Genomic DNA, 25,248 nt, shown 5'->3' with positions numbered 1-25,248 from the left:
GGCAAAACCCATTTTCTCCTTCCTCTAAGAGAACAGAGACCTGCAGCCCGCGTCAGTGAACTGTTCAGGATGAGGTGTGTGATCAGAGGCCAACGAGAAGAAAAACAGGAAAAAGTGCAGCGGTTAGTATGGTGGGGAGCGTCCATTTGATGGGTTGAAAAGAATAATTAAATGTGAGCTTATTATGTGAGGAAATGAGCCTGAGCCCTGTGTTTTTCTGTCTCTGTGGTTCTCCTCTCAGTCGCCATCTGCCCCTCCACAGCTTCAGGAAAACATCACCAGATCTGCAAGACAACAGCAAGTCCGTTTGTTTCTGATAGTCCTCGCGAATAAAAACGTGTGCTTGCAGTTTGATTTTGAGTGGGTACCTCTGTGTGGATTTGTGGGCGGTGTGTGACTGACGGGTCTTGTCTTCTTGCATTCAGAAGCCTCTGTGGATTTTGGCCCGCCTTCAGTTTTCTGGCTCTTTCTCTTCCTCTTGGTGTCCTTTGACTTGTTGCCACGACCTGAGCTTCTCTGCTCCTGCAGCTCAATCTGATTCACACACAAAAAAAGTAAAGTCTGATTATGAGGGATTATGCCCAAAATGGCAGCAAAAGAAGAAACATTTCTTGTTGAGCAGCTTGAACATGATTTCAAAAGATTTACAAAGATCTACAATAGTGAATCCAACTCTGACAGCTAGTGTTGCTTAACGCCGGGTAAACACTGCACGGTTTTGAAAGTCGTTGGATCGTTACATGACGGATCAGCAACAGGGGTCACACATTACACATGGAAACTATGTTTCACAACCAAACCTACAGGAAATAATGTAAGATCAAGCGCAAGACTGGATTACTTCTTGTTAAAATTATGCACGCAAGAAGTTCGTGATCCAAGTGCACTTATTTGCAGGGAATGAAACACAAACTTTCCCTTGCCCTGTATATTGTGCCCTCAGTGGCCATTAGGGTTGCGCGATATGCTCCATTTTCATATCGTCCTATCGTCAGCCTGTGAGATCGGCGATACACGATATTATCGTGAGGGGGCGGGGCTTACTTATTTGATTATTAACTTGCTTATTTACTCATCAATTTGCTTGTTTTATTACTTCGTTTTAAATGAGAATCTTTTCTATTTTGCTAGCAAAGGTGGAGTGTTTATTAATAGGCTAAATCAGGTTATTTCCTGGTATAGTGAGGTAAAAAAATATCCTAATCATTCTTGTATCTGACTGAGTTTTCAACATGTCAGCGGGAAATTTACGGACACACATTATCCTCTCATGCCATTACAGATGCAGCATTTTGACTGTACTTCTGCACGAGATGTGAACACGTTTTAATTTCTTGGGTCAAGAAAGAGTCGGAGTTTGCGATAAATGTCCTCAGTGCTCTCTCTGTCTGGATGCACTTCATTATGCGCACCGCACTTCAATAACGCAGGTTAATGTGTTTTAAATGCCAGGAGAAATCAGAGGCAAAAATCTAAAAGTCGATCGGTAATCGGTTATACGCCTACTTAAACTTATGACTTGACTCTGATAAAGAAAAACGGGTTAATCCGTTTACATGACCACATGCATTGTCAGTTTATTCAGCATAATCGAGTTAATAACGTGCATGTAAACGCGCTCATTCCCTGAAAACGAAAGCAGAAACGGACTGAGCTTTCACTGCACTAACGGCACGTTCTCTCAGAGACGACAGTGGATAATGGTAGGCTACAGCAACTATCTTAATTTACTGGCTTAATATTTCTCTTGTGGACTTACATTATTGACAGTGAAAAAATTAGAAGAATATTTCTTGTTAAACAAGTTTGAAGTTGCTTGTGATTTTCACAGATGGCAGAGTTTCACAGATGCTTCGTGAACTAAAGACTTTTATTAGGCCTAGGCGGCCTATATCATTTTATTGATATTATTATTATAATTAATATTTTGTAATTGTATTGTTTTTAGTGTTATTAGTGTCATTAAATATTTTGTTAATGTGCTATGGAAACAAAATACTGACGAACAACGTTGCCGCGTCTTCATCTAGGCTCTGTATAAAAATAATGCGTCTGTTAAAACAAGCACTCTTGACAATTTGTGAATGGATCACCTTGCAATGAAATTTCGTTGTGGGATGTAGTTTTTTTTGTTTTGGTGTTTTAAAAACATTTTCTTTGAGGAGTCCTCATACGCGCGTGATGTCGCAAGTGTGGTTATGTGGTGATGTCGTTATGAATTTAGGCAAGGCAAATATAATTTTAGTTCCTAATTAATTTAATAACTATACTAGCTTCATAATAATAATAATGATTTAATACATTAATGGAAAAACGAGCCAATTATCGTATTGATATCGTCAAAGGCATCTGCCATCGGCGATATCTCTGTCTATCGTCGATACACGATACTATCGTCTATCGGCACAACCCTAGTGGCCATAGGTCATCAGCCCATCTCTCAAGAGCGCATCTTTGATCATACATAAGATGAACAAGCACCAATTTGCTTTAGATTTGGGGAATTTGTCTGCGATTTCCACAAACCTGCCGGGGAGTGAAAATCAGGGCTAAAATCGAGCAGTGTGTACCCTGCAAAAGTATGGCATGGTCACTGAAATTAAATATATTTGTTTACAACATTGACAAAGGCACTTTCAAACACACAGCCTTCACAAAATGTCACATGACCTTTAAACAGAAAAATGCAGTTACAACAGGATTACTCATCTAATTGCAAATCAACTCCAATTTACCAGCTTAAGGACACAGCCATAAAAGTTATTTATTATAAACTATGGCCAAAAGCGTTTTTTTTCCCGAGGCTAGCATATTTTTCCAAATGTTTTAAATGGGAGTGCCACATTTTTGAAACGCCAGCAGCGTGACGAGGTGCTGAGCGTCTATTTCACACTGATAACTAGCCGGTTTTTACCAGCTACCGAGAGTTGAAGAATGTTCAACTTTGGGTAAAACAAAGCGCTCATCACTGTCACTTTTTACCCAGCCGTCCAATCACAGAGGAGGGGGGGCGGGATAAATACAACACCGACCAAACGCATCATTCTGCTTGTACAATGTCAACAGATGACAAGCATAATAAGGGAACAATTTACACAGCTAGGCGTTTTCAGCTGGCTAAAAACACTTTGGTGGACACACGGCCTATGTGAGAAAAAGCTGTAACGCTAGCGGTTCAAGTAGGTAACAAGGTTAGGACCAGGTCTGATATCGCTAACAGTTGAGGGGCCAGTTGCATAAACACAGCCACTGTATTAAGACGGTGTCTTAAGAACTAGTTTGACCAGCTACCAGTTATCCAAGGGGTAATCATTCATTCTTTTTGGATTCCAATCTACCTTTTTATGTAATGAACAAATTAGATGACTAACTTTTTAGTCTAAGACTGGTCATAACTTTAAATTAGTCTCATGTATCGGTTCATGAAAGAGGAAAATGAAAAGAAAATAATAAAACATGAATAATATTCGATGATCGCTGGGAATTATTCGATTGTTATTCGAAAATCGCACCCCTTCCCCATAGCATTGCTTGTGAACTGGAGCACGTTTCATAAATGAACCGAAACTCAGCGTATAGGCTACTTCACAGGCATGAGAAATATATCTATAGAAAGCTTGAAATGTCTACTTTTAAACAAAACAATTAAAAACGAAAAAGAAAGACTACTCTCTTACTGGTATGTAATCCGGATAAAATGTTAATTTCTCTTTATAGGCGCGTTCACTACATTTGGACATTTTTGTGTAATTCTATTTATTAAATGTGTAGAATATAGGGGCAGTCGCGGTGAAGGAATTTCCCTTGCGGTAATTTTGAGTGGCTCAATAGCACGATATACAGTATTATCGTCATTTATTTATTTATATTTATTTGTTGCTATATAAATAAGTGTTACGATGTATTCAGTATATACCATTCAGTATTCCATTACATTCAGACAACATTGTCAAAATGATCTCTGTTCACACGGATCTGCGAAAATGACTAAAGACACTATTATTCATGCCAGGCCAGTAGGTGGCGATGCCACTTTAAGAAACACTACGTTCCTACAGACTGAACAAGTAATACGCATGCCCAGGATGTCAGTTTTTACTAATGTGTCTCTTTACACAGAGACAATAACGGCATCGTTTTCAAAAGCTTGCGTTTCCAGGTCCTCAAAACAACATTAACGTTTTCTGTTTTTAGTGTAAAACGGTGTCATGTAAACGACCCAGTGGCAACCCCCATAAAAGTAATTAAACAGATTCCTAAAACAATTCTAAACTTTTATTTTCTAACAAGAGTGAAAAGAAACAAAGGCAACATTTAAATGAAAATGTTTATACACAAACTCACGACAATGCGTGTCTGCAATACCAATAATAATAATAATAATAATATAATAAGAATTATTAGAACCCCAGCAACAGAAAACGCAAGTGTTACGATGTGTTTAGCATGCACAAAAACGAGAACATTTTCAGTAACCGATGTAAACACTGTCACTCAGCGTGCTGTCACATTGTTACGGCAACAGACTGTCAGCGTTCATTCAACAAACAAGTTTAAAAAAACGCTGATTCATTGATTAAAAGATAGATGGAATGAAACAAGATGTTAATTATTTTTAACTTTGAGCTCCACTTTTCAAGGCTCAGCTGACCAGCAATGCGTCGCATGGGTAACGCTGAAGAGACCATGGCATTGATTAAATGCGTGACTCGCTGATTTTTTTTTCTGTGGCTTCCTCGCGCTGTGGAATTCTGACCAACGCTGCCGCTGACACCAATTATGGTAATACCTTCAATGTTAAAAGGATGATACGACAAATATTTCACTTTCCTTGGACACAGCAACCTTTTCACGAATATATGACTTGACCTCAAAGACAGACGCAGGTAATCACACGCGCTCAGTCGATCTCTCTCATTCACTGTCTGTTTAGGCTTAAGTGGAAGTCCATGAAGCCTCTGCACAAATCACCATGATAAACAGTCTTGTTATTATTAGCTTATTTAACATTTAATACACATGGCACGAAGTTCAAAACAAGAAGGGTATAGCCTTGTGAAAAAAGAAAACGCGAATATTGCGGTTGCTGCGGTTACTTGCATTCCTCTGCGGTTGGCCTGTCAGTAGCGCGGTACTGCAATATTGTGGTTCGAGACAGCCCTACTAGAATACTTTCCAAACAGTTACATATAGTATTATAAATGTTATGTTCAGACGTTCATGATATAAAAAAATAAACATTAGAATAACTTTTAAAAACAGAACGCTTAGAGTGGAGAGAGGAACGTGCTTTGATCACACCTCCTCACCAGGGTGAATACACCTCGACTTTCCTTAATTTAAGACCTATTCAAACTAAAAGTAAGACAATTATTACACTATTTGAGAAATGTAAGCCTATTTACGGCCTTAAAATTAAGAAATATGAATTCAAGACATTAAGGACAGACAGGAACCCTGCAATTGACAGAAATCCGTCGTAAAATCGCTGCAATTAACGGAAATCCGTCGTAGCAACGGAGAACTTTAATCCCTGTATACTGCTTACAAATATAACAATTGAGGTAACAAAAATGGTCCTCACAGCACAAATCTGGTGATCTGAAACTCTTCCCTCACCTGTATGAGTGTGTGCAGAGCATCATGGGGCGGCTGTGATGCTGCCTGTAGGATCCTGTAAATGGTGTGTGTCTGGTCAAGCGTGACCTCTAGCAGGTCCCCTTCTAGCTGAAGCTCCTCCAGCTGTTCTCTAGTGGATGTGCTCAGCTCGATTACCGGCCCTTTAAGACACGACACTAGTGACGACAGAGACTCCACCCCTGACAAGAAAGAAGAGCAAATGGGTTAAAATTTAATTTAAGCAGCTTGATTACTCATATCAGGGAGGCTAGTGAACAAACAAACCTGTAACATCATGAGTGCTTGACTTCCTGGCAATTCCATTCTCACAGCCAGACTGGACAAGACGACGAGAAAAAAAAGAAGTTATACAAATATGTTTGTATGTTTACATTTGTTTGAATTCATGAATGTTACAACCGCACCCCCTTACCGATGTGCCATTGGCAGCCTTCTCTTCACTCTTTTTTGGCGAGTTAACATCCTCCGTCAGATCGATAACTCCATCTTCCGTTTCCTCAGAGTCAGACAGCACAATTACAGCATCCCCGTTCCATTTCTTTTTCTCCACTGGTTCTTCCTCTTTTATACTGACCATTTCCTCCTTCACTTGTTGCACACTCTCTAGCGCCCTCTGTACTTCTGGAGTGTCTAGTGCCTGTTTGGCTCGACCCTGCCAGTTAATGGCTCTCTCTGTAAGACACTGTAACGCCTCTCCCTCTGGCAGGCGTACAGGTAACCTCTGCAGTGCCACCAGCAGGGCTAGAATGGTTTCTAGCCGTGGCCGCCGGGATCGTTGGCACCGCGGACAGAGGAAACGTGTGTTCCAGTCCCACCAGCAGAGGGGCTTTGTTAGATGTGTGTCAGAGGAGCCCAGCAGTGGTGGAAAGGGCACACAACCTCCGTGGAACCAGTCTTTACACAGATGGCACCGGTGAAGCAAGGGGTGGGGCGGACCATTGCACACGCATACTGATTGGCTAGGGTTGAGGGAAGGGGCGGAGCCACCATTCAGCAGTACAGGACTGTCTGAGTCGAGGGGCGTATCTGTCTCCATAGAGTCACTCTGTTTCCTTTCCATCTTGATGCCGTTCTGGTCACCGTTTGCTCCTTTTTCCACACCGGGTTTAGTTAAATTAACCTGCTGAAGACGAAGAAGGGCCTCTTTCTCCAGACGCTCCCCCTCTTTGAATGCCATCACCTGATATTGATAACGTAAGTCACATAAATATGCAAAACTCAAGTCACAATGCGATTGGGAAAAAATATAATTATCTAGGCTGTGTTCCAAAACCTAGTGAGCGGCCTCAGCATCCTAGAGCCGAAGGTATACATACTTAAGGTCCTTGCACACGAAGTTCGAAATTTCCACACGTTAAAAAATAAATACAACCTCACGTTGTCAATCACGTTTACACACTGTCTCCGGAAATTTCGTTTCGTTTCGTTTCGACAATTCAGAGCCACAGTATGACGAATACAAAAAACAGATTCAAAAATTTTGGACTCAGTGTAGGGATGGCTCGATACCACAATTTTGGTTTTGGTACGGTACCAGAACCTAATACCTCGGTATCGATACTAAATCGATACCACAGGTGACAAATAACCAGCCTCAAAATTTAAGTTAATTGAAACAATTTTATTAAAAAACACTGCTTAAAACTGCTGTACCGAATGTGCAAACAAAAAGTATCAAAATGTTAAAATAAATAAATAAATAAAAAACAGTCAGGGAACTTACAGTAGGTTAAATTTTGATTAAAAAAAACAAAAAAAAAACAAAAACAAAGGAAACCTGAAATGATACAATTAAAATAGGTTAATATCTATAATAATTGATTAATATAGAATAATAATAGAATAATGAAATGACATGTAAACCATTAGCTGTCATGCATCAACAGAGAATTATCAACATTTATAGCATTTATTCATCTTGGTTTGATTACTGTTTGGTTTGTGTTTGGGTTCATATTAGTTTAATGCATTGCATAAAGTAATGTTAACATGCTAAACATGTATTAGTATATTTAAATAATAATTACTGATTGATCTAGATTAATAAATGCTATAATACTGTTAGGTCAGGTTACCTAATGAATGTTGACAAATGTAGCTTAAATGTAAAGTGTTACTCTAACATTCATTTTAGTAATATCCATATTACTACTATTACTCTCTCTCTCTCGGCTGATTCCTCTAGGGGTCGCACTCGCCACAGCAGCAGTGATATGCCGTTCATTTTACTATCACTAATACTAAAATTAATATCACTAATCTCTCTTTATTCATTCAAATTCAATTAATATATGATTGTTTGAAAGTGCAAAAATTATGAGACCTACACTTCATTGGTTCTAGCGTATCATGCAAGCACATTTGAGCTTTCGTGTTTACCGTGTCATATTTAATTGAAAGCTCTTATGTATGTGCGCTATGAATAAAAGTCTAAATTAAATCAGTTGAACGATGGACTCACCTGTCGATCTCTGAACTCTTTGAACAAGTCAGGAGGATGATCAAGTGAACAAGTGCTTAGCCAGATTTGATGTGTTGCCTCCCGTGACAAATTTAAAGCAGCGTTTGTACAGTGGTGCATTGAGGTCTGTTGCTTCACCTTTCTGATTACTTTTGTAGGCAAAGTAATGCCATATTTCACTCCTACTGCTCTCTTTATTTATTAATTTCGGGCGTGTAGAATGAGCTTCATCTGTTTGATCCATCGTGTTCCTCCGTTGTCACCGTTTGCCGGTTGTGCGTGACCCGCGTCAGTTTAGGTAGCGCACTGCCGCCTAGCGGTGAACTTCGAAACAGCAGCGCATCAAATACCGAATTGAGCAAAATTATGATATTGTACCGTTTGAAATATAATATATACCGGTATTTTTGCAGTACCGGTATACCGCGCATCCCTAACTCAGTGTGCAAGGACCTTTAGTCTTAAATTATGGCCAAAACTAGGCATCTTTGGAGGCAGGACAGTTAAGTTACTAACCTTTTAGAACAGCCTTTGCATCTGAAGTGTACTTATGCCTTAAAATACTACCTCTGTAGCCAGCTCACTAGGTTTCAGTACAGAATTTTGGCCATACACAAGAGTCAGACAAACTGGTAGTCAGATGTATGAAGTGAACACACTCAAAAGGTAACAGTCACTCACGATAGCTCCTGGGTCTCGAAGGTCCTGAGCAGTGAGACCTAATACATTGACATCAGAATCTGCTTCTGTACCCGATGAGTTCTCCTCCCTCTTCTTGCTCTTCTCAACACATGGGCACAACACCTGCACAGAGGTGAGGGGTAAAACATTGTGGTGTAAAACTAAATAATGACTATTTTTGATGTAAGAAACCTTGAATAACATGATTACAGAGACAAAGGTTTAGACGGCGCCTTTTATGCCTTGTATACTTCACACCAGTTCATTCTTCAATTCCGCTTGATGTCATTTTGAACAAAATCAGGCCAAAACAAAGTTTGTTTCAGTTTGCCAAAGCAAACTTTCTGGAAAAGTTCGCTCCACTACCATTGGTCCATGAAGATTAGGTAGGTGTGCTCTGGGGCTCCACTTTATTTATTTATTAATAAATATTTCTTTATTCTGTTCAGTCCGTTTAGGTCAGACACCTGTGAGTAAAAATAGTATCACACTGGAGAGCTGCTTTATAATCTAATTGAAAGCAACACTGAAAATGTTTTTCATATTTAATACTGTAAAGCTGTTGCTTTAAAGCAATCTATTGTATAAAGTGCTCTATAAATAAATGTGACGACTGGAGCGCCAAATTGCAGTGCAGGTGCAAACACATCCACATCCTCAGATGCTTTCTTAAATCCACAACGAAAACGAGAGTTATTTTTTGATTGAGAGGAAAGTGCGCAGCACAAATTTACATAATCATCTAAATGCCATTCCCAGCAACGTAGGTGGCATTGGGGTGTGTTCGCTAAAAATATACCATTTCTCAGGTATTTCAAACTACTTTTCATGCCAAAGCAAAGAACGAAAAGAACTTTGCCATGAATATATCAGGGCGTTTAGAAAGCATCAGTGTGTTCACCTCTAGCAGACTGTGCTGGCTGTTCTTCTTCAGGAAGGTTTTGCTGGCTTTCTCTCTCCACGAGTGAGCGCTGGCCACCTGCAGCTCCAGCTGCTTCAGCTCCTCCATCTTCACTGGCAGGTCCCGCCCAATGGCCACCAAACCCTCCAGGTCATCCAGACACGGGTAGTGCTCGCCGTTCTTCTCCGCAGGAGATAAGAGACAGAAGAGACATTCACACTTGGGTCACAACCTTGGGACAACCCTGAATAGCCAAATCATATTGATTTACCATTATTTGCAACATCAATTCCAGTTTATCAGAATAGATGAAATAATTCTTACCTGAATTTCCTCTAGATCCGTGACCCAAGCGCGAGCTCGGCTTAAGCAGGCCTGCAGGGACAGGATGTTGGGCAGCTGCACTGGTATTAGCTGAGCCTCGTTCACAATGGCCTCCAGCGTTGACAGATGGTGTTTCTGCCTGCTCGCAAGAGACAATTGAGAGATGAAAATGGAGGCTGTATTGGTGTGGTGACACATTGCACCCCTCTCTTGAACCATCTCACCTGTCCTCCAGACAGATCTGTGCCTTCTCCTCCCAGCGCTCGGCTATAGTCAGTAGCTCTTGCAGTTCAGCCATGGCAGTCTCCACCGATATGCTCTGTGGTACGTTACAACCCGCCTCCATCAAGTTCCTCAGCACAGCTAGAGTCACCTCGCTCCCCTCTGGCCCTAATGTTCTCCTGACCTCTCCCAGCCAGCGACCCTGCTCCTGAAGCCCGCTCAGGAGCTCACATGCCGGGGCAATAACGGGCAACGACGCTCCCTCCTCCAGCAAGGCCTGGATCTCGCCGGCCGGGGGCAGAGGAGAGTCCTGCTTCCACTCGCCCTTGGCGCTGTTAACTAGAGCTTGTGCACGGGAATCAAACTCCTCAATCTTCTGCAATAACGCCTAGAAAAGACAAGATGTGGTTACACTGATGGCTAATGCATGCGGTTGACACCTATTAGGCTAATGTGTTATACAACATCTTTAGCCTATTTCCCCTCCTTACCTGCACTTCCTCCTGCAGTTTCATAACACAGGGCAGGTTCTGCATGGTGTCCACCAACGTCCTCAGCTCCTCCAGACTCATTCTACTGCTCTGGCTGTTGCTGAGGAGCTCTGTGCTTCTGCTCTCACACTTGTTTATGTCTGTGAGGACAGTGTTGAGGCGCTGGAGCAGCTCATTATTGGGGAACTTCTTGTCAGCTGCCTCTTCTTTTAGAACCTCCAGTTCTTTAATGTCTGAAGAGAGAAGAAAAACATGCATTTGGGTTTTAGGCTTTTTAAGCAATGAATTTGCATGACTTTTCCAGTTGTTCATTATTTAATAGGCAGAAACTGAGTAAATCTGTATTAAAAAAAAAAAATTCTAATATTTAATCCTTATCCTATATTTTTTTTACTCACAATTTCTACCTATTAAAAAAAACTTAGAACTTGACATAACTAGAAACATGTATATTCATTATCAACATGACTATGTTTTAAGATTTTATTAAGTAACATGATTTCTCCAGGTCTAGAAATCACACTTTTAAAATTAGTCTCTAATCATATATCCAAGGTTTTCAAGGCCCTGGTTCATCAAAGAAAACAAACAAACAAAGTTGTTGAGGGGGTGAATTAAAAATATATATATATCAAGATTTTTAGTTGTCTTAGCTAGTTTCAATACTGGTTTTGTATATTTTAAATAATTTTAAGTCTTCTTGAGGCCCCCTTGGACGTTTGCTCCAGGTTCCTGGTTGAGATCCATTGGTTTAAGACTACATAATGGTGGACTTTGACATTCCCAGTCGGACTAATAAGAACTATTTGCAAATGCAGAGAGATAGTTGCCAAAGGGAATGCAGTTACCTATTTTGTTGCCTTCTTCCTGTTCTAGAGCTTCCTTCACTCGGTTGGCCCATGAGTCAAAAGACTCAGCGCGAACTTTCAGCCGATGCAACATGGCCAAGAGTTCGTCCAGAGTATAGCGATACCTATAGAGAGGAGGGACCGAGAGCACATAAGACACTCTGGATACCAAGAATGTCATTAGTAAGAACTCACAGACAAGCACAGTACTGGTTTACCTGAGGTAGAGTTTTTCACTGGGGCAAGTGCAGAGGTCCTGTGCATGGTAGAGGCAGACAAGACGCTCTGGGCAGTTCGAACATGCCAGGGCTGAGAGGAAGCAGGTGGTTTTACATTTGTCACACTGCCTTTCATCATCAGGCAGTAACTCGAAGGCCTCCCTTTCAGCTTCCTTAATGCCCTGAGAGATGACACCACAATACAAAAGCCAGCAACTTAATTTATTTGTGCGTGTTTGTGAGTGATGGTGGTTTTGATCAAAGAGCAGCTGTCAGGTGTACTTATGCATCATGACCATTGGTCTGATTCAAAACCTAGCAAGATGCCAACTTAGCATTTTGGACAGGTTAATTATAAACAATGCAGGAGCATTTTAACAAAAACATTATAAGGTGAATAAACTGGAGACAGACAATTATGCAACCATTTCCTCATTAACAGCACAAAACAGAACTTATTATTATTATTAAACTACATATTTACTATGGAAAAACATCTGTTAAAATGAACCACATTAACTAGTCTATAAACACAAACTATGGTTAATTTATTAATTTCTATTTGATTAAAATCTAATGTTAATCATTTATTATATTATAATATTTCATTTTGAATGATCTTATTATACTTATTGTATTTTTAATAATATTTGTATGAATGTTTTTATAAAACTCTTAGATCAGTGGTTGACTTCCGTTACTCTGCTGTGCTTTACTTCCTGTTGTATATTTTTATACTCTATTCAAATCTCTAGATCTTTTTTTGATATTTGTAGCCAATCAGTCTCCTTGCCCAGATGTTTTCTCTCATTCTGCAAACAAATCATCCCACTTACCCTTTCCAGCAGGCTTTTGCGTAGTTTTCTCTCCTCTTGTACAATGATGAACATCTCCCTGTGTGTGGCGGCAGCCAGGTTCAGATCCAGCTTCTCTGGGCAGGCCGCCATCTTGCAGGTGAGTTCTTCATGAGAGAACACGCAGTAGCGCCTCAGCCGCCGGTAATGCTCGATACACGAGCGCCCTGTGGGCAGCTAGCACAGAAACAGGAAGAGCAACAGCCTCAGTAACACACAACTGGTAAAGGTAGTTCTTCAAAGATCTAAATCAAGGCGTAGTTATGCATGCTGTATTTCATTACCCAGTCTGCAGTGCAGAAGTTGACCGCTTCTGCAAAGTTATATCCCTGATTGAAACCGCTGTGATAAGCTCGTGGAAAAGTGATGACAAACTCCCCAGCACACTGATTAGTCCGAACCACCTGTCAATCAAAAGATGTATTACAGCCAATTAATAGTTTTTATATGATATCACACCCTTATAAGAACACCCACCTGGAGGGCAAAACAAGGCTTTCCTCCATTGCCCACAAGTTATTTTAACAGGTTTGTACTGAGCACTAATGTAGTTAGACAGTGATATTAAAAGACCAAATTCAATATACACCTTATTAATGCGTACTATGTACAGGAAAGCAGACGAACCTAGAAATATAAGCGTAATGCACAGTTTCTTGTTGAGCGTTTTTAAATAGAAAACCATTATAAAAGAAAGACCTCAACCATATAGCGTGTTGCATGTGAATTTTTAGTGACTGAAATACTGCAGCGGATGCTTAATATGGATCACACCAAACTTGCATTTTGTTCACATATTTTTGTTTTTCTACTGTTGAGAGGTGATCTAAATATTTGTTGCTTGTAACAGATGGAAAATTGACAGCTTTGTATGGCAGTTCTATGGATGTTTTGTCTCCACGTCAGTCGCCTGACTGAAAACAATGAATTGAGATCAGTGTTTTGAACGCCCATTCACACAAAACATGACATTTTGTATATATAAAATATATATATCTCCATATATATATAGACAGGCCATCATGAAGCAGCCCTAAAAGACATATCAACTTACCAAAAATAGCTTTTATAGAATTTCATTGGTTTTTTTTCAGGCCTCATGACACATTCTTAAATTAGTGGCTTAATAATACAAACTCATTACCTTAAATACACTAATGATAATGAGTATGTGTGAGTGTGTGTGTTACAAACCGGAACTCCGTGACTCATGAGTATATTCGGGTTCATGATGGTGACAAGCTGGTGGAGCAGGTCTGGCTGACACTCAAAGAGCTCAGGTGTGAGTTTCTTCATCACCTCCTCTAACTTCTCTGCAGATGATGATGGCACACCATACCATGTTTTGGGCTCACCCCTAAAAAAGAGAAATTGACAATACACACAAACGTGGTCACTAAACATGCCTTCCCAACAAATTTTACTATTAAAAGAGAAGACAAAGAAGTTGAAGTGCAATATTTTAGGAAAGTCTTTGCAAATAAACTAAGAACTGACAATTTGTTAGTCATATTATCAAATATTATTACAATTTAAAATAACAGTTTTACTACATAATTAAATTCTATATATTCCTGTGATAGATAAGCTGCATTTTCAGCAGTCTTCAATGTCACATGATCCTTTAGAAATTATTCCAATATGTTGATTTGTTGCTCAAGAAATATTTATCATCATCAATGTTAAAAACAGTTGTGCTGCTTAATATTTTTGTGGATATTTTTTCAGGATTCTTTGATGATTAGAAAAGAACAGCATTTATTTGAAATAGAAATAATTATTAAAATGTTGCTGTCACTTTTGATCAATTTAATGTGTCACTGCTGAAAAAAAATCTCAATTTCTTAAAATCTTATTGACCTCATCCTGTTATCATGATAAAGTGTTTATAAAACCATTTACATTTACCAGTGCTGCTCCATTGTAGGAGCCGAAAGATGCTACATAGTATATTACATAAAAGCCTCTTTATGCATTACCAGTGTAAATAGTTGATAGAGTAACTCCAGTGATCCTCTATGTGCCAACAGAAAGCGGAGAAAACCATGCCCACATACAGCCATGGCACCTTCATGCCCGAGATATCTGCATTAATGTGGCACAATACTGACTGCTCCAACACTGGCATAACGTTCAGATTCCAGCCGCTGCGGGCATATTTCTGCAATAGGAACAGGATGGAGAGCTTAATTTGCTCTTCTTGACCAAAACATTGAAAAATGAAAAGGGGAAAAAAATGACAAACCTCTTCCTCGTCTGTTAAGTGTCTCTTGCCGTTGTTAACGGGAAAACCACTACCAAATTCCTTTGAGTGAATGTCTGCACCATACTCTACAGTAACGTCCTCTTCAATACTACTAACCAACCTCCAAAACTCCTTTTCGACCAGCTCTGTGGGCACCATCTAAAAAAATAAATAAAAAAAAGTACACAGAGATAAGTAAAGGACCAATTTAGTGTCAATGAAATGACTTATACTTGTGCATTGTGTCTGTGTGGTCTCAAGATTGAGTAAGGTGAGGGAAAAACACTCACATGAACAGGCATGTTGAAGTAGTCGGCTTTAAAAGTGTCGGCCATCTCACCGAAGCTCTGTAACGTATACTCTCGCGTGGCTTGCTCGAAACCAAACGCCTCTGCTGGCTTTTTACACTCCTAAACAGAGAAAACACATATTTAACGGTGACTAATATACCAAGAACAATAAGCAGCAAAAAAAATAGATCACCAGACACTTAAAAAGCTTAAACTTAAAACACATGCAATTGCCCAAAATAGCCCTACTTTCTGTAGTATTTTTTTCTACCGAAACATCCTGTATAACACCAGAATAAAGCAAGTTTCATTTCCATCTGGTCTCTCTCACCTCTGCTATACATTTGGGACAGCGCCAGTTGCCCTTGGGTGGGTCTGTGAGAGGAGGTATCAGGCAGAACGTGTGATAATTATCATCGCACCCATCACAGAGCAGCAACTTCTCGTCCTCGTCCCCGCGTCCGCACATCCGACACACAAACGAGTCCATCTGCCAGAGATTTCAGTTAGCGCATGCAAAAGATCACATTCTTTAGTCTAAAGTTAGTCAAATCAAACATGTTGGTTTATCCTAAAATAATATCTGGGTCAGATTGGAAATGATCTAAATTATCACTGCTGTTGGTGCAAAAGACATATGCATGACATACTTGGCACACACTAGGTAGGATTACATATACTAATTTGTCACATATTTGTTTACATGTGTAGTACATGTTTTCCAAACAAAACTACATGACTAATTTTTACCTTGCTGTCAGTGTTCTTTTTAGATACGTCAGAAAAGCTTTTTAGGCAAATATATAGTAAATATCCTTCACTGACCAGTTTGTAAGATGTAAATATAAACATTTTTACTTTCATAAGATGTAAAACGTATGTAAACATACACAATACAAGGTATTTTTGAATTCTAATAAGAAATTAGTCAAATTCAAGTTTACATGGTTAATTTTTTACAACACTACCCCGTCCAATCAGTTTCCGCCATCAATCCAATAACTAACAGATTATTTGCTTTCATGATGTACATATAGTCACTGATTCATGTCTCAGACGCACAAAAGTACTCTCAAACTTACAAACTGTGAGCTATTGAGGTTGCGTCGGAGTCTCATGGTCATCTTAGTGCAGGGTTCATCGCCGGGTTCATTCGAATCGCCAATGTGACTTTTGTCATCATCAACATCCTCCTTGACGATGAGATTTGGGGGTGGTGGAGGAATGTCTGGATCTGATTTCGTGACCGGTGTCTCTCCTGGTTCATCCTTCACAGACGCAGATGCAACACTGTCCCGCACTATTACCGTCTGCGGCAGTTCATCTAAAGAAAGGGTTTAATAACTGCATATGCACATTTATAAAAACATAACCATATATTAAGGAACTACATTTCAGTTGAGCTATTCCTATAATTATGTCATGATCACTAAAATGTGTGTGCATCAAAACTGCAGACACAAACCTTTCTTTCGCGTCTTGTCTCGAGCTACAAGACCCAGCCCCATCATTTTAGGTCCAGCCCCATAGATCTGTAGTTTTTTCAGCTCAGGGTTCTTCTCTATGTCTTCTTCTGTAGGCTCCGGCTAATGGGTGCAAGTGAAAGACTGTAAGTGAACTACAGTGACAGAGGTGACGAAATATCTCAGGAGGGTTTTCCTTAAGTTAACCCTATCTTTATCACTAAAAGCCACAGTATAAAGCTTGTTTAGGATGGAACGTGACTTCCACTAAACACAGCTTTTTCCATGAGGGATCCTTGATTGTTCATGCTATCAGGCTATTAACGTTCCACTACTTTTCTCATTGTGGTAAAGCATCAGAAAAGATTGGCAAATATTTTTCCTCCATTTTTCTTAAATAAGTCTTAAAATAATTTGTTGATCAAACTGATTGAAAACCACAGATTTATCGATATAAAGCAAAAATGGTTGAGACAGCACTGCAGACTGATAAAGCAAAAGCAAACATGCATAAAGTTAGTTTTGTGCCAGACTTGATTGCTATAGAGGAAAAAAACAATTATTCATTTAAACAATTAATACTGAATGGCATTTCTAAACGGCTAAGTCTGTTATGAAATGACCGACTGCTGAAAGGGCTGGGCAATAAAGCGATGTCTTTATTCAGGTTCAAAATATATCTCTATATTTAAAAAGGTGAAATACTCTACAATATTTCAGTCAAAGGAACAACAAAAAGCCCATGTTGCCAAACACATTCAAAAGTGTAATACAAGTTAAAAAACTTAACTACTTTAACTACTTACATCGACAAGTTTTCCACACTGATTTTCCCTAAACAAAACAGCAACATTCACATACATATATTTATACCTAAACAGCTAACAAACTAAATTTTAACCTCTAAAAAAATGTCACACAGGGACTTGAGTTCTAAAACTCTTAATTGAAAAGAACTATTTAAATTATTAATGAAAAAGAATTGAATGTACCAGTTAAGTTTAAACAAGATGCCATTAAAACAACTTTCTTAAAGTTCTCATATTTTGAAAAACTTGTCTAATGACAGTCTAAGGAATTGCAATATTGATTATGTGACTTAATGTTTATTTCAGTAAAATCACAGCAAATATATCATACATATTTATAATATCACCCAGCCCTAACTGCTAAATGCCTTAAGTATGCAGAAGCACATGGATATAAGCAGCGTTATGACCAGATTAACGTGTCACGTCAATCAGTGTTTCTTTATGTTCCGTTCCTGAAACCTGTGTCATCTTAAAGCAAAAAACAACTCATTTTAAACTAGCTGCAAGATGAACAATATGAACCAGCCATTAAGAGAACAGCAGTGATAACATGTTATTGCATATCATAGATTTGAAGTAATATGCAGGCCAAAGAGGGGCAACCAGTCCACCACCAGAGGAAATGTAAGCAAGCCAGCATTGCTAAAAGTGTGGCAAGACAAGCGAAGTGAAATGTGAAAGATGACTGACAGACACTGAGGAAGATGGGATGGATGCACAAAGAGATAAGCAAAAGCAAGAGCTGAAAGAAAAGAAACAAGAGTGAACGACAGCAAGAGGCCGAACAAGGGGTTTTTGAGAGCATGAGGAAACATTAGCAAAGGAGAAAGAAAGTGAGGAATAGGGAGGATAGGAAAGAACAGAGGGAGCGAGAGAGAGCGAGGCAGTACCGAGGAGATGTTCTGAGAGCCAGTTGTAAGAGGGTGGTGAGTTGGATCCTCTGGACCCTGCATGGGGAGACAACAACCAAAACAAAATGGATTCCAGAGAGAGACAGAAGGAAAAAACAACAACCATGTGCGACAGGACAGAGTCAATCTGGGGATAGTAACGTATTAAAAATGTTTGTTTTTTTAATGTCTGAGGTGATTTAAATTTCAGACAAAATATTAAGGGAAAAATCAAGTCAGCGTATGTGATGTACAACTGTTCAGCTGCAACAGTTTTCATTGTTGTATCTGCACATGATTGTTCAAAAGATAACAAACTTAACCATTTATTTAAAATAACCTGAAAAATATTACATGTATACCAGTGAAAAGTTTGGACACACCTACACGTTCTTTATTATGATTATATTTGACACATTTTTAAATAACAGTAGAAAGTCTAAGAGTCCTCAATATGAAATAGCACAAGTATATCAAAACTGTGATGTATTGGAGCTTCTTTGACAGCCCTGCACACTCTGGACATTATCTCACCCAACTTTATGAGGTGTGTCCTGGGATGATTTTATATTTTATTAAAAAGTACCTATGTTGGACACTTTCCATGCACTATGCAGGGTCCCAAATACCTGTTATAAAATAATAAGTTCTTTAAACATATGCACACAACTTTTATTTGTCTACAAAACTCATTTGAAACATTTAAGCAAAAGGCTTTACTTCAAAAGTTAAGATCTTGAAGGAAATTCTGTTAAGTGTGTCCAACTTTTTCCTGGTAGGTTGTTTTAGTTCTTTTTCATGTTTGAACTAGGACGTAAACGAACAGAACAACTGGTTTAGACAAAATATTAAGAGGGGAACGGACATTCAAGGAATGGGGGGCAGTCTCATGAAACAATTACAATTGTTTAGTGAATCAGAAATTAGTGAGGGAACCACAAAAGGTTTTCGCTCAACTCTAAACCTATGAAGATGTCTGCAGCTGATACTACAGATAAGTTTATTATCACTAATGCTATGAATCCATTGACCACGCTAATGTAATGGGCAGGCAAATTAAAAAGCCAAACACCCGCAAAATAAATGCTCGGAAAATGCTGTATCAATGGAAGTTATAGGGATGAGAACTGCATTAATATGTAATGAAAATGTATGGTTATGGCCAATGGTTTTAAAGAGACAAAGTGTAATGACAAATGAAAAGCAGAAAGTGATAGAAAGAAGAGAGAGAAGGATGAGGGCAAGATGGACACAATGCTTTCTTTTTTTTTTAAAAGCACAGGAAGCAAAGCATGCTGGGAAGCGCCTTGAGAGCATGGTCAGTGCTGATCCAAAAGCGCTCATCTCATAAAAGCACATATTTGGATGGATCCATTAAGCCCTGGACAGTTATACATCCATTAAAAGGAAAAGATTAAAGTCATCAGTATGCAAGTTAAGATTACTAAAAATAAAAATTACTCTAGTAACTCTTTGTTAATGGAGCATACTGTAAATGTAAACACTGATTTTGACATAAGTGATATAAATGACATTTATTTGTTAAGGTTACACATTAAATGATGCTGTTTTTAAAATCACTGCACTGGCTTTTTTCAAATCCAATTTATCATCAAATACTTTTGTCACTTAAATGACAAAATTAGCTAATAAAGAGATCATTTTATATTCACAATAAAATTACATAACATACAAACCAACAGTTCAATGACGACAAAGTTTTAAAAGTTAACATGCGCAAACCAGAAACATCACTCACCTCAGGCTGAAGACGATTGGCTCGTCGCCCATAGCTTGTCATCTTGGATGGCGGGACTGATTGGCGGAGAGGAATGGAGTGTGGTTTGTATTCCCGGTCAATCTCATCACTGTCATACGGCCTGGGTTTACATGGCTGGATATGCCGAACACATACACGTCAACCTTACACTCACAATAAGGGCTGTACGTCTTTTATGACCACATTTGTGTGAACCATATTCTGATCATATTCTGCTTAAAGGCCCATTCACACCAAGAACAATAACTATAAATATAACCATTTATAAACTATCCTCAGCATCTCCACTTACTTTTTGGGGGATGTCGTGGCCTAATGGTTACAGAGTCAGACTGGTAACCCAAAGGTTGCGGCTCAATACCGCCAGGAAATGACTGAGGTGCCCTTGAGCAAGGCACCTAACCCCCAATCACTCCCCAGGCGCCACAGCAAAAATGTCTGCCCACTGCTCCGGGTGTGTGTGTCCATGGTTTGCAGAGTGCGTGTTTGTGTTCACTACTCACTACTCCTAATGTGTGTGCACTAATTTGGGTTAACATACTTGGCCTTCACATGTCACTATAACAATAACTATATTAGCGTCCACACCAGCAGATGACAGTTGTTTATTCTAAGTGTGCAGCAGTTTTATAGTCTGCCGCATTAAATGCTTAAGGTGAGCTCTTTAAAGCAGAAAGGATTTTGATTGGAAAAGAATTGTTCTGCAAGTGATTTCAACGATACCATTTCTCTGTGCCGTTACCGTTATAGTTGTGGTGTAGACTCTTCAATTCCTTTATAATTTATAAAGATTTTTAGATCTACATCCTCATCAGTATTTCTATAGTTATCATCCTTGTTGTGAACGGGCCTTAAAGATTTATATTCTGTAAAAGACATTTACCTGCACCACAGAATATTCCTGTGCACATATTAAGCATATTCAAATAAACTTGCACATGCACAATTCTTCCTGTGATTCTCTTACGTTATGTTGGACAGTAGACAACTAACAACATGTAGGTTATAACTCTTCTTTTAATGACTGTAAAAATAAAATAATCGATAGCTTTATTTTTCACAACTGCCCTTAGCAAACAGAATTATCTTTGTTTGAACATGCGCTGAAATAAATGAATGTTCAGTAACAGTAAGCATTTCAAATGAGGCATTTACCCAAAATTCAGATCAAAACAGGCATGTTATTCAGGTTAATGTATATACCTAACGCTCACATTATCAAATTCTGAATATTAGAATATCTGTGTGCATGTAAACACTTTCAGAGAAACATTATTTTACTGTAGCTCTTACATAATGCAAAATGTGCACATATTTTCATAAAACAGCCACAAAAAAAAAGGTCAAACACTGTACCGGTAAACTGGCTCCAGACTGGAACATCTCAAATGGATAGACGATCCTCTCATAGTGGGACCTCAGGAGAGAGCCAATGTTTTTGCCAGGAGGATAACCGAGTTTCTGTGCCACGCGTGCCCAGCGTCTCTCCTTGCTCACTGCCTCAAAACCTCCTTCCTCTGTCACAATCTACCACACAGGACATACATAGTTATGGACTTACATCAATGCCAACCTTCATGTCTTTCCAGTTTATGCTGTTTTAAAGATCAATGATATACTTAGGCCCATCTTGTTTGCCTATTATCAATCAAATTACATTAATCAAATCTGTCAATTCCATAAAAGACTGCAGTATTGACCTTGGCCAAGCTGAACAGATCTAGAATACGTCGTTCTATGTTGGGGATCTTCAGGGAGGATCCCTGGATCTCCCAGAACTTGGCAATTCTGTCCAGATAATTGAGCTTCACTCTTGTCTCAGCCTGAGAAAAAAAAACAAAAAAAACAACAGATGTGTTTCGCTGCTTAGTCAACATAAGAACATGTGGGTCATGCTTCATGGAGTAAGACGGGTAGGTGATGAGTTCAACAGGATGCAGCTCTGACCTCAAGCTCGTTGAGCCTTTGAATACGTGGAGTGAAATGGAAACTGTCCACCTCCACGGCAAATGGTGGCTGCCAGTCCTGTAATAGAAAGAAAAGTCAGTTTACATGTGAATATTTTCATAATGACATAACTATAAAGGGATTGTTCACCCAAAAAAGAAAATTCAGCAGCACACAAATGATGATATTTTGAAGAATGATGGCACCCAAACAGTTTTATTGAGCGTTGACTTGTATACTACGGGCAAAAAACTCACTTTTCAAAATATCTCCTCAGAATACAGTCAATCTAGCAGGTTTGGAACAACTTATCTTCAACAGAATTTACTTTTTGTGGGTGAAATATGCCTTTAAGCATGTAGAAAAATAACTATCACATAGTAGAAGAAAAAAGAAAAAGCATGAGATGATTACGGGAGGTGGGCGAATCTTGCATATTCCAGACTTTTCTGCTATTGGGCGGATTTTGGCGATATATCCCAGTGGATCTGCAAACTCCTCCCATGACGGTTCAAACACTGGACATTCCGGCGGCGGAACAAACTCCTCCCCTCCATCCATCGCTCTGAAAAAAAACAATTCAAGTTAAAAGGAAATGCACATATCTTCTAAAATGTATCAACAGCAAATACAATCACATTGGCCTTCAACACAAGCAGAATTAATTTCTGTATAAAACAATCATACACATCATTCTTGCTGTTACACTGAAGTGAACGTGACATTTTACTGAAATTATTTTATTACAGAGGTCAAATTGGTTTTATTCATGGTGATACATTTTTCAGCAGTTTTTAAACAACACAATTATCCATGAAAACTTTTGACACGTATAATTTAAAGGTTCAGAGTTCGCCATATTGACACCATCGCTAGATCCATATATAATACCAGCTCAGAAGCAAATGTGTAAAAATGTAATTAAATTAAAGTACATGAATGTGGCGGAACAGGTTTTGCATCTATTAAACTAAAGTTAGGGGATGATGCATCCACTGAACTAATCAGAAAGTTTAGCAGACAAAGGAAAAAGTCCTTCCACAGGTACACTGGTCAAAGGAACTGGAGAACGGAAACTAATTTCTTAGAAGCACATATAGAAATGCACCTTATTTCATTTCTATTCTGAAACATCATATGTCTAACTTGAGAAATCCCCTGGTTTTGACCTTGTCTTCCTCTAATCTCAGACCAGACAAAATGGGGGAGGGAGTGAAACATTGTTCATTTAGGCCTTGCCAGGAAAACATAAATAGCCTGCATGCATATCACCAAAACTGTGCCTTATAAAACAGGAAAATGACTTATATGACACAGGCCTTTCATTTAGTACTACTTACAAAACCTTGCTTATACTGGTATCTTCCATGTTATGAAAACGACAACAAAATGGATCACGTGACAAAAACGGTTCACACTTCATTTCCCAAGCTCAAACCGATGACATTAACTTCTCGTTTTAAAGGGGTAATCCTGATAAATGAATCACATGAATATATGTAATAAAATTAACAGGATCTCCACCTGTCTTGCTCAAATTATGTCCCACTCAGATTACATAAAGTTTAGCCATTTAAATCAAATAGATGTTTTTGACAATGGCGTGACAGACGCCAAACGTTAGTTATAAATAAAATAATGGTGGCAGTGGCTGTCTCTCAAAACATAGTTAGCTGCCTACCTAGACAAAAGACATTAGAATTAGACAAAAACACAATAAAGGGGCACATATAATGGTCAAAACTGCTTTCTAGGGTACACAGCACACCAGGGTTTGAAAGACAGTCATAATCCCAAATTTCCTGTAGCTTTAGCCTGCTAACCGGCCTCAACTCGCGTGAGATTCGAGAAAAGCTTTTAAATTCACTGATAATAGTAAAAAGACCAAAAGAATGTGGTGAATGGACACTTTTTAGACGTATCTGTGAAAAGTATGTGTACTTGGGATTTGCTTAGAAAGCAGTTTTATAGAAGTAGCTGGTTAGCTGTCCGGCTAATGATCAAAACAATAAAGCCTCACAATCCGTGTGTAAGTAAGTTAGACCCACAACAAATCCAGCAAACGATTAATTTGACGTTAAAGGTAAAACGAACCTCAACATATCCCAAAGTATGAAGACTTAAATAGATTATAAATCCAGTACGAGGGCCAAACATAAGGACTCAACCCCAAGGAATGGCTGAGTTGTGGAAACGCACACCAGGTGGAGATACTTAACTTGTCTTGGGTCGCAGGTAACGTTATGATGTGCGACATTTAAATGGACAATATGATCATCTATACCAGGTAAAACATAAACACTTGCGCTAAATCGATATAAATGTAGCCATCAGTGCAGGTTGAATCTGAACAACACAGTCTTACTTTTTTTTTTTTGCACTTGGTCTGAGTTCTTCTTATTCTTCGGTGTCGCCTGAGCCCGGTGTGTTTTATTATTTGTGTCTTTCGGGGTCTTGTATGATGATGATCACGGGGTCTATTGTTCGGCAGAGGGTCAGTCTCTGGGTGGCAGTGGCTCTGCGGCCTCCTCGATCAGCCCATCCCAGCACACACACTCTCATACACTCTCATACACACACTCTCTCTCGGTCGGTTAGAGGGATGATGATCGCGGAGATCTTCTTTTCTACTGACTCCAGAACGTCCCGCGTAAGTTGACGTTTTCTTTATAATAACCACTTCGAGCGCGTGCGCAAAATACACGTTTCCAATGTTTTCTTTCCTCGGCACTTATCCACAGTTCATCCTGTCTGAACTACACGCCATCTTGGTTTCATCACGACCTAAGCACAACTCTCTCAAGATCCATTGATCTCAATTGGGAAAACACGCACTTGACTGGATGCGAGCACGGTCTCATCCCTCCACGCTTCTAGTTACATGTAAACTAGTCCCCTGGACTCGTCCGATTTAATGCAGAAGCACGTAAATTATCGTCCTGGATACAACGGCAAATGCCTGCTGGTTTCACAAGTACTTTAAAAGTGGACTATATATTTGATAATGTCGAATTGTGAATAGTTGTGTGTTGTACAAGTGATGCAGGTAGACGAGCGTACGTGACGCGGAGTGATATTTCACCTCTTTCTTGGAGAAGTAGTTCCAGTGAGTAAAATTTGCGCAGAAGAGGTCAAGCGATGTATGCGAAAAACAAATCGGGTAGCGACAACTAGTGGCAAA

General features: G+C 39.2%; 1 protein-coding gene across 7 annotated transcripts; it reads right to left on the bottom strand.

Annotated features, from left to right (window-relative positions):
• Positions 1-9: 9 nt before the first annotated feature.
• kdm5c (lysine demethylase 5C) lies at positions 10-24,908 on the bottom strand. Of its 7 annotated transcripts, none has more exons than XM_079897601.1 (28): positions 24,433-24,908; positions 22,482-22,632; positions 22,068-22,145; positions 21,821-21,943; positions 21,477-21,647; positions 20,100-20,234; positions 18,341-18,397; positions 16,641-16,761; positions 16,258-16,499; positions 15,507-15,665; positions 15,176-15,295; positions 14,886-15,044; positions 14,620-14,801; positions 13,835-13,997; positions 12,925-13,044; positions 12,623-12,817; positions 11,787-11,968; positions 11,569-11,693; positions 10,721-10,953; positions 10,232-10,617; positions 10,008-10,146; positions 9,684-9,863; positions 8,783-8,905; positions 6,053-6,820; positions 5,905-5,956; positions 5,620-5,819; positions 369-534; positions 10-284 (listed from the first exon to the last, which is right to left on the bottom strand). In XM_079897601.1, the coding sequence occupies exons 2-28, from the start codon at positions 22,626-22,628 to the stop codon at positions 265-267; spliced, it is 4,746 nt and encodes a 1,581-aa protein (XP_079753727.1). In that variant the 5' UTR covers positions 22,629-22,632; positions 24,433-24,908; the 3' UTR covers positions 10-264. The 7 variants fall into 7 exon arrangements, with proteins under 7 accessions (XP_079753727.1, XP_079753726.1, XP_079753724.1 ...); XM_079897600.1 differs by lacking the exon at positions 24,433-24,908 and adding an exon at positions 24,162-24,184; XM_079897598.1 differs by having other exon boundaries at positions 14,620-15,044.
• Positions 24,909-25,248: the final 340 nt, after the last annotated feature.

This window comes from Squalius cephalus (assembly GCF_949319135.1).
Source record: "Squalius cephalus genome assembly, chromosome: 16".
In the NCBI taxonomy this organism is placed as follows: Eukaryota; Metazoa; Chordata; class Actinopteri; order Cypriniformes; family Leuciscidae; genus Squalius; species Squalius cephalus.
The sequence above is the reverse complement of the archived record's forward strand: the minus strand, read 5'-3'. Positions and strand labels throughout refer to the sequence as shown.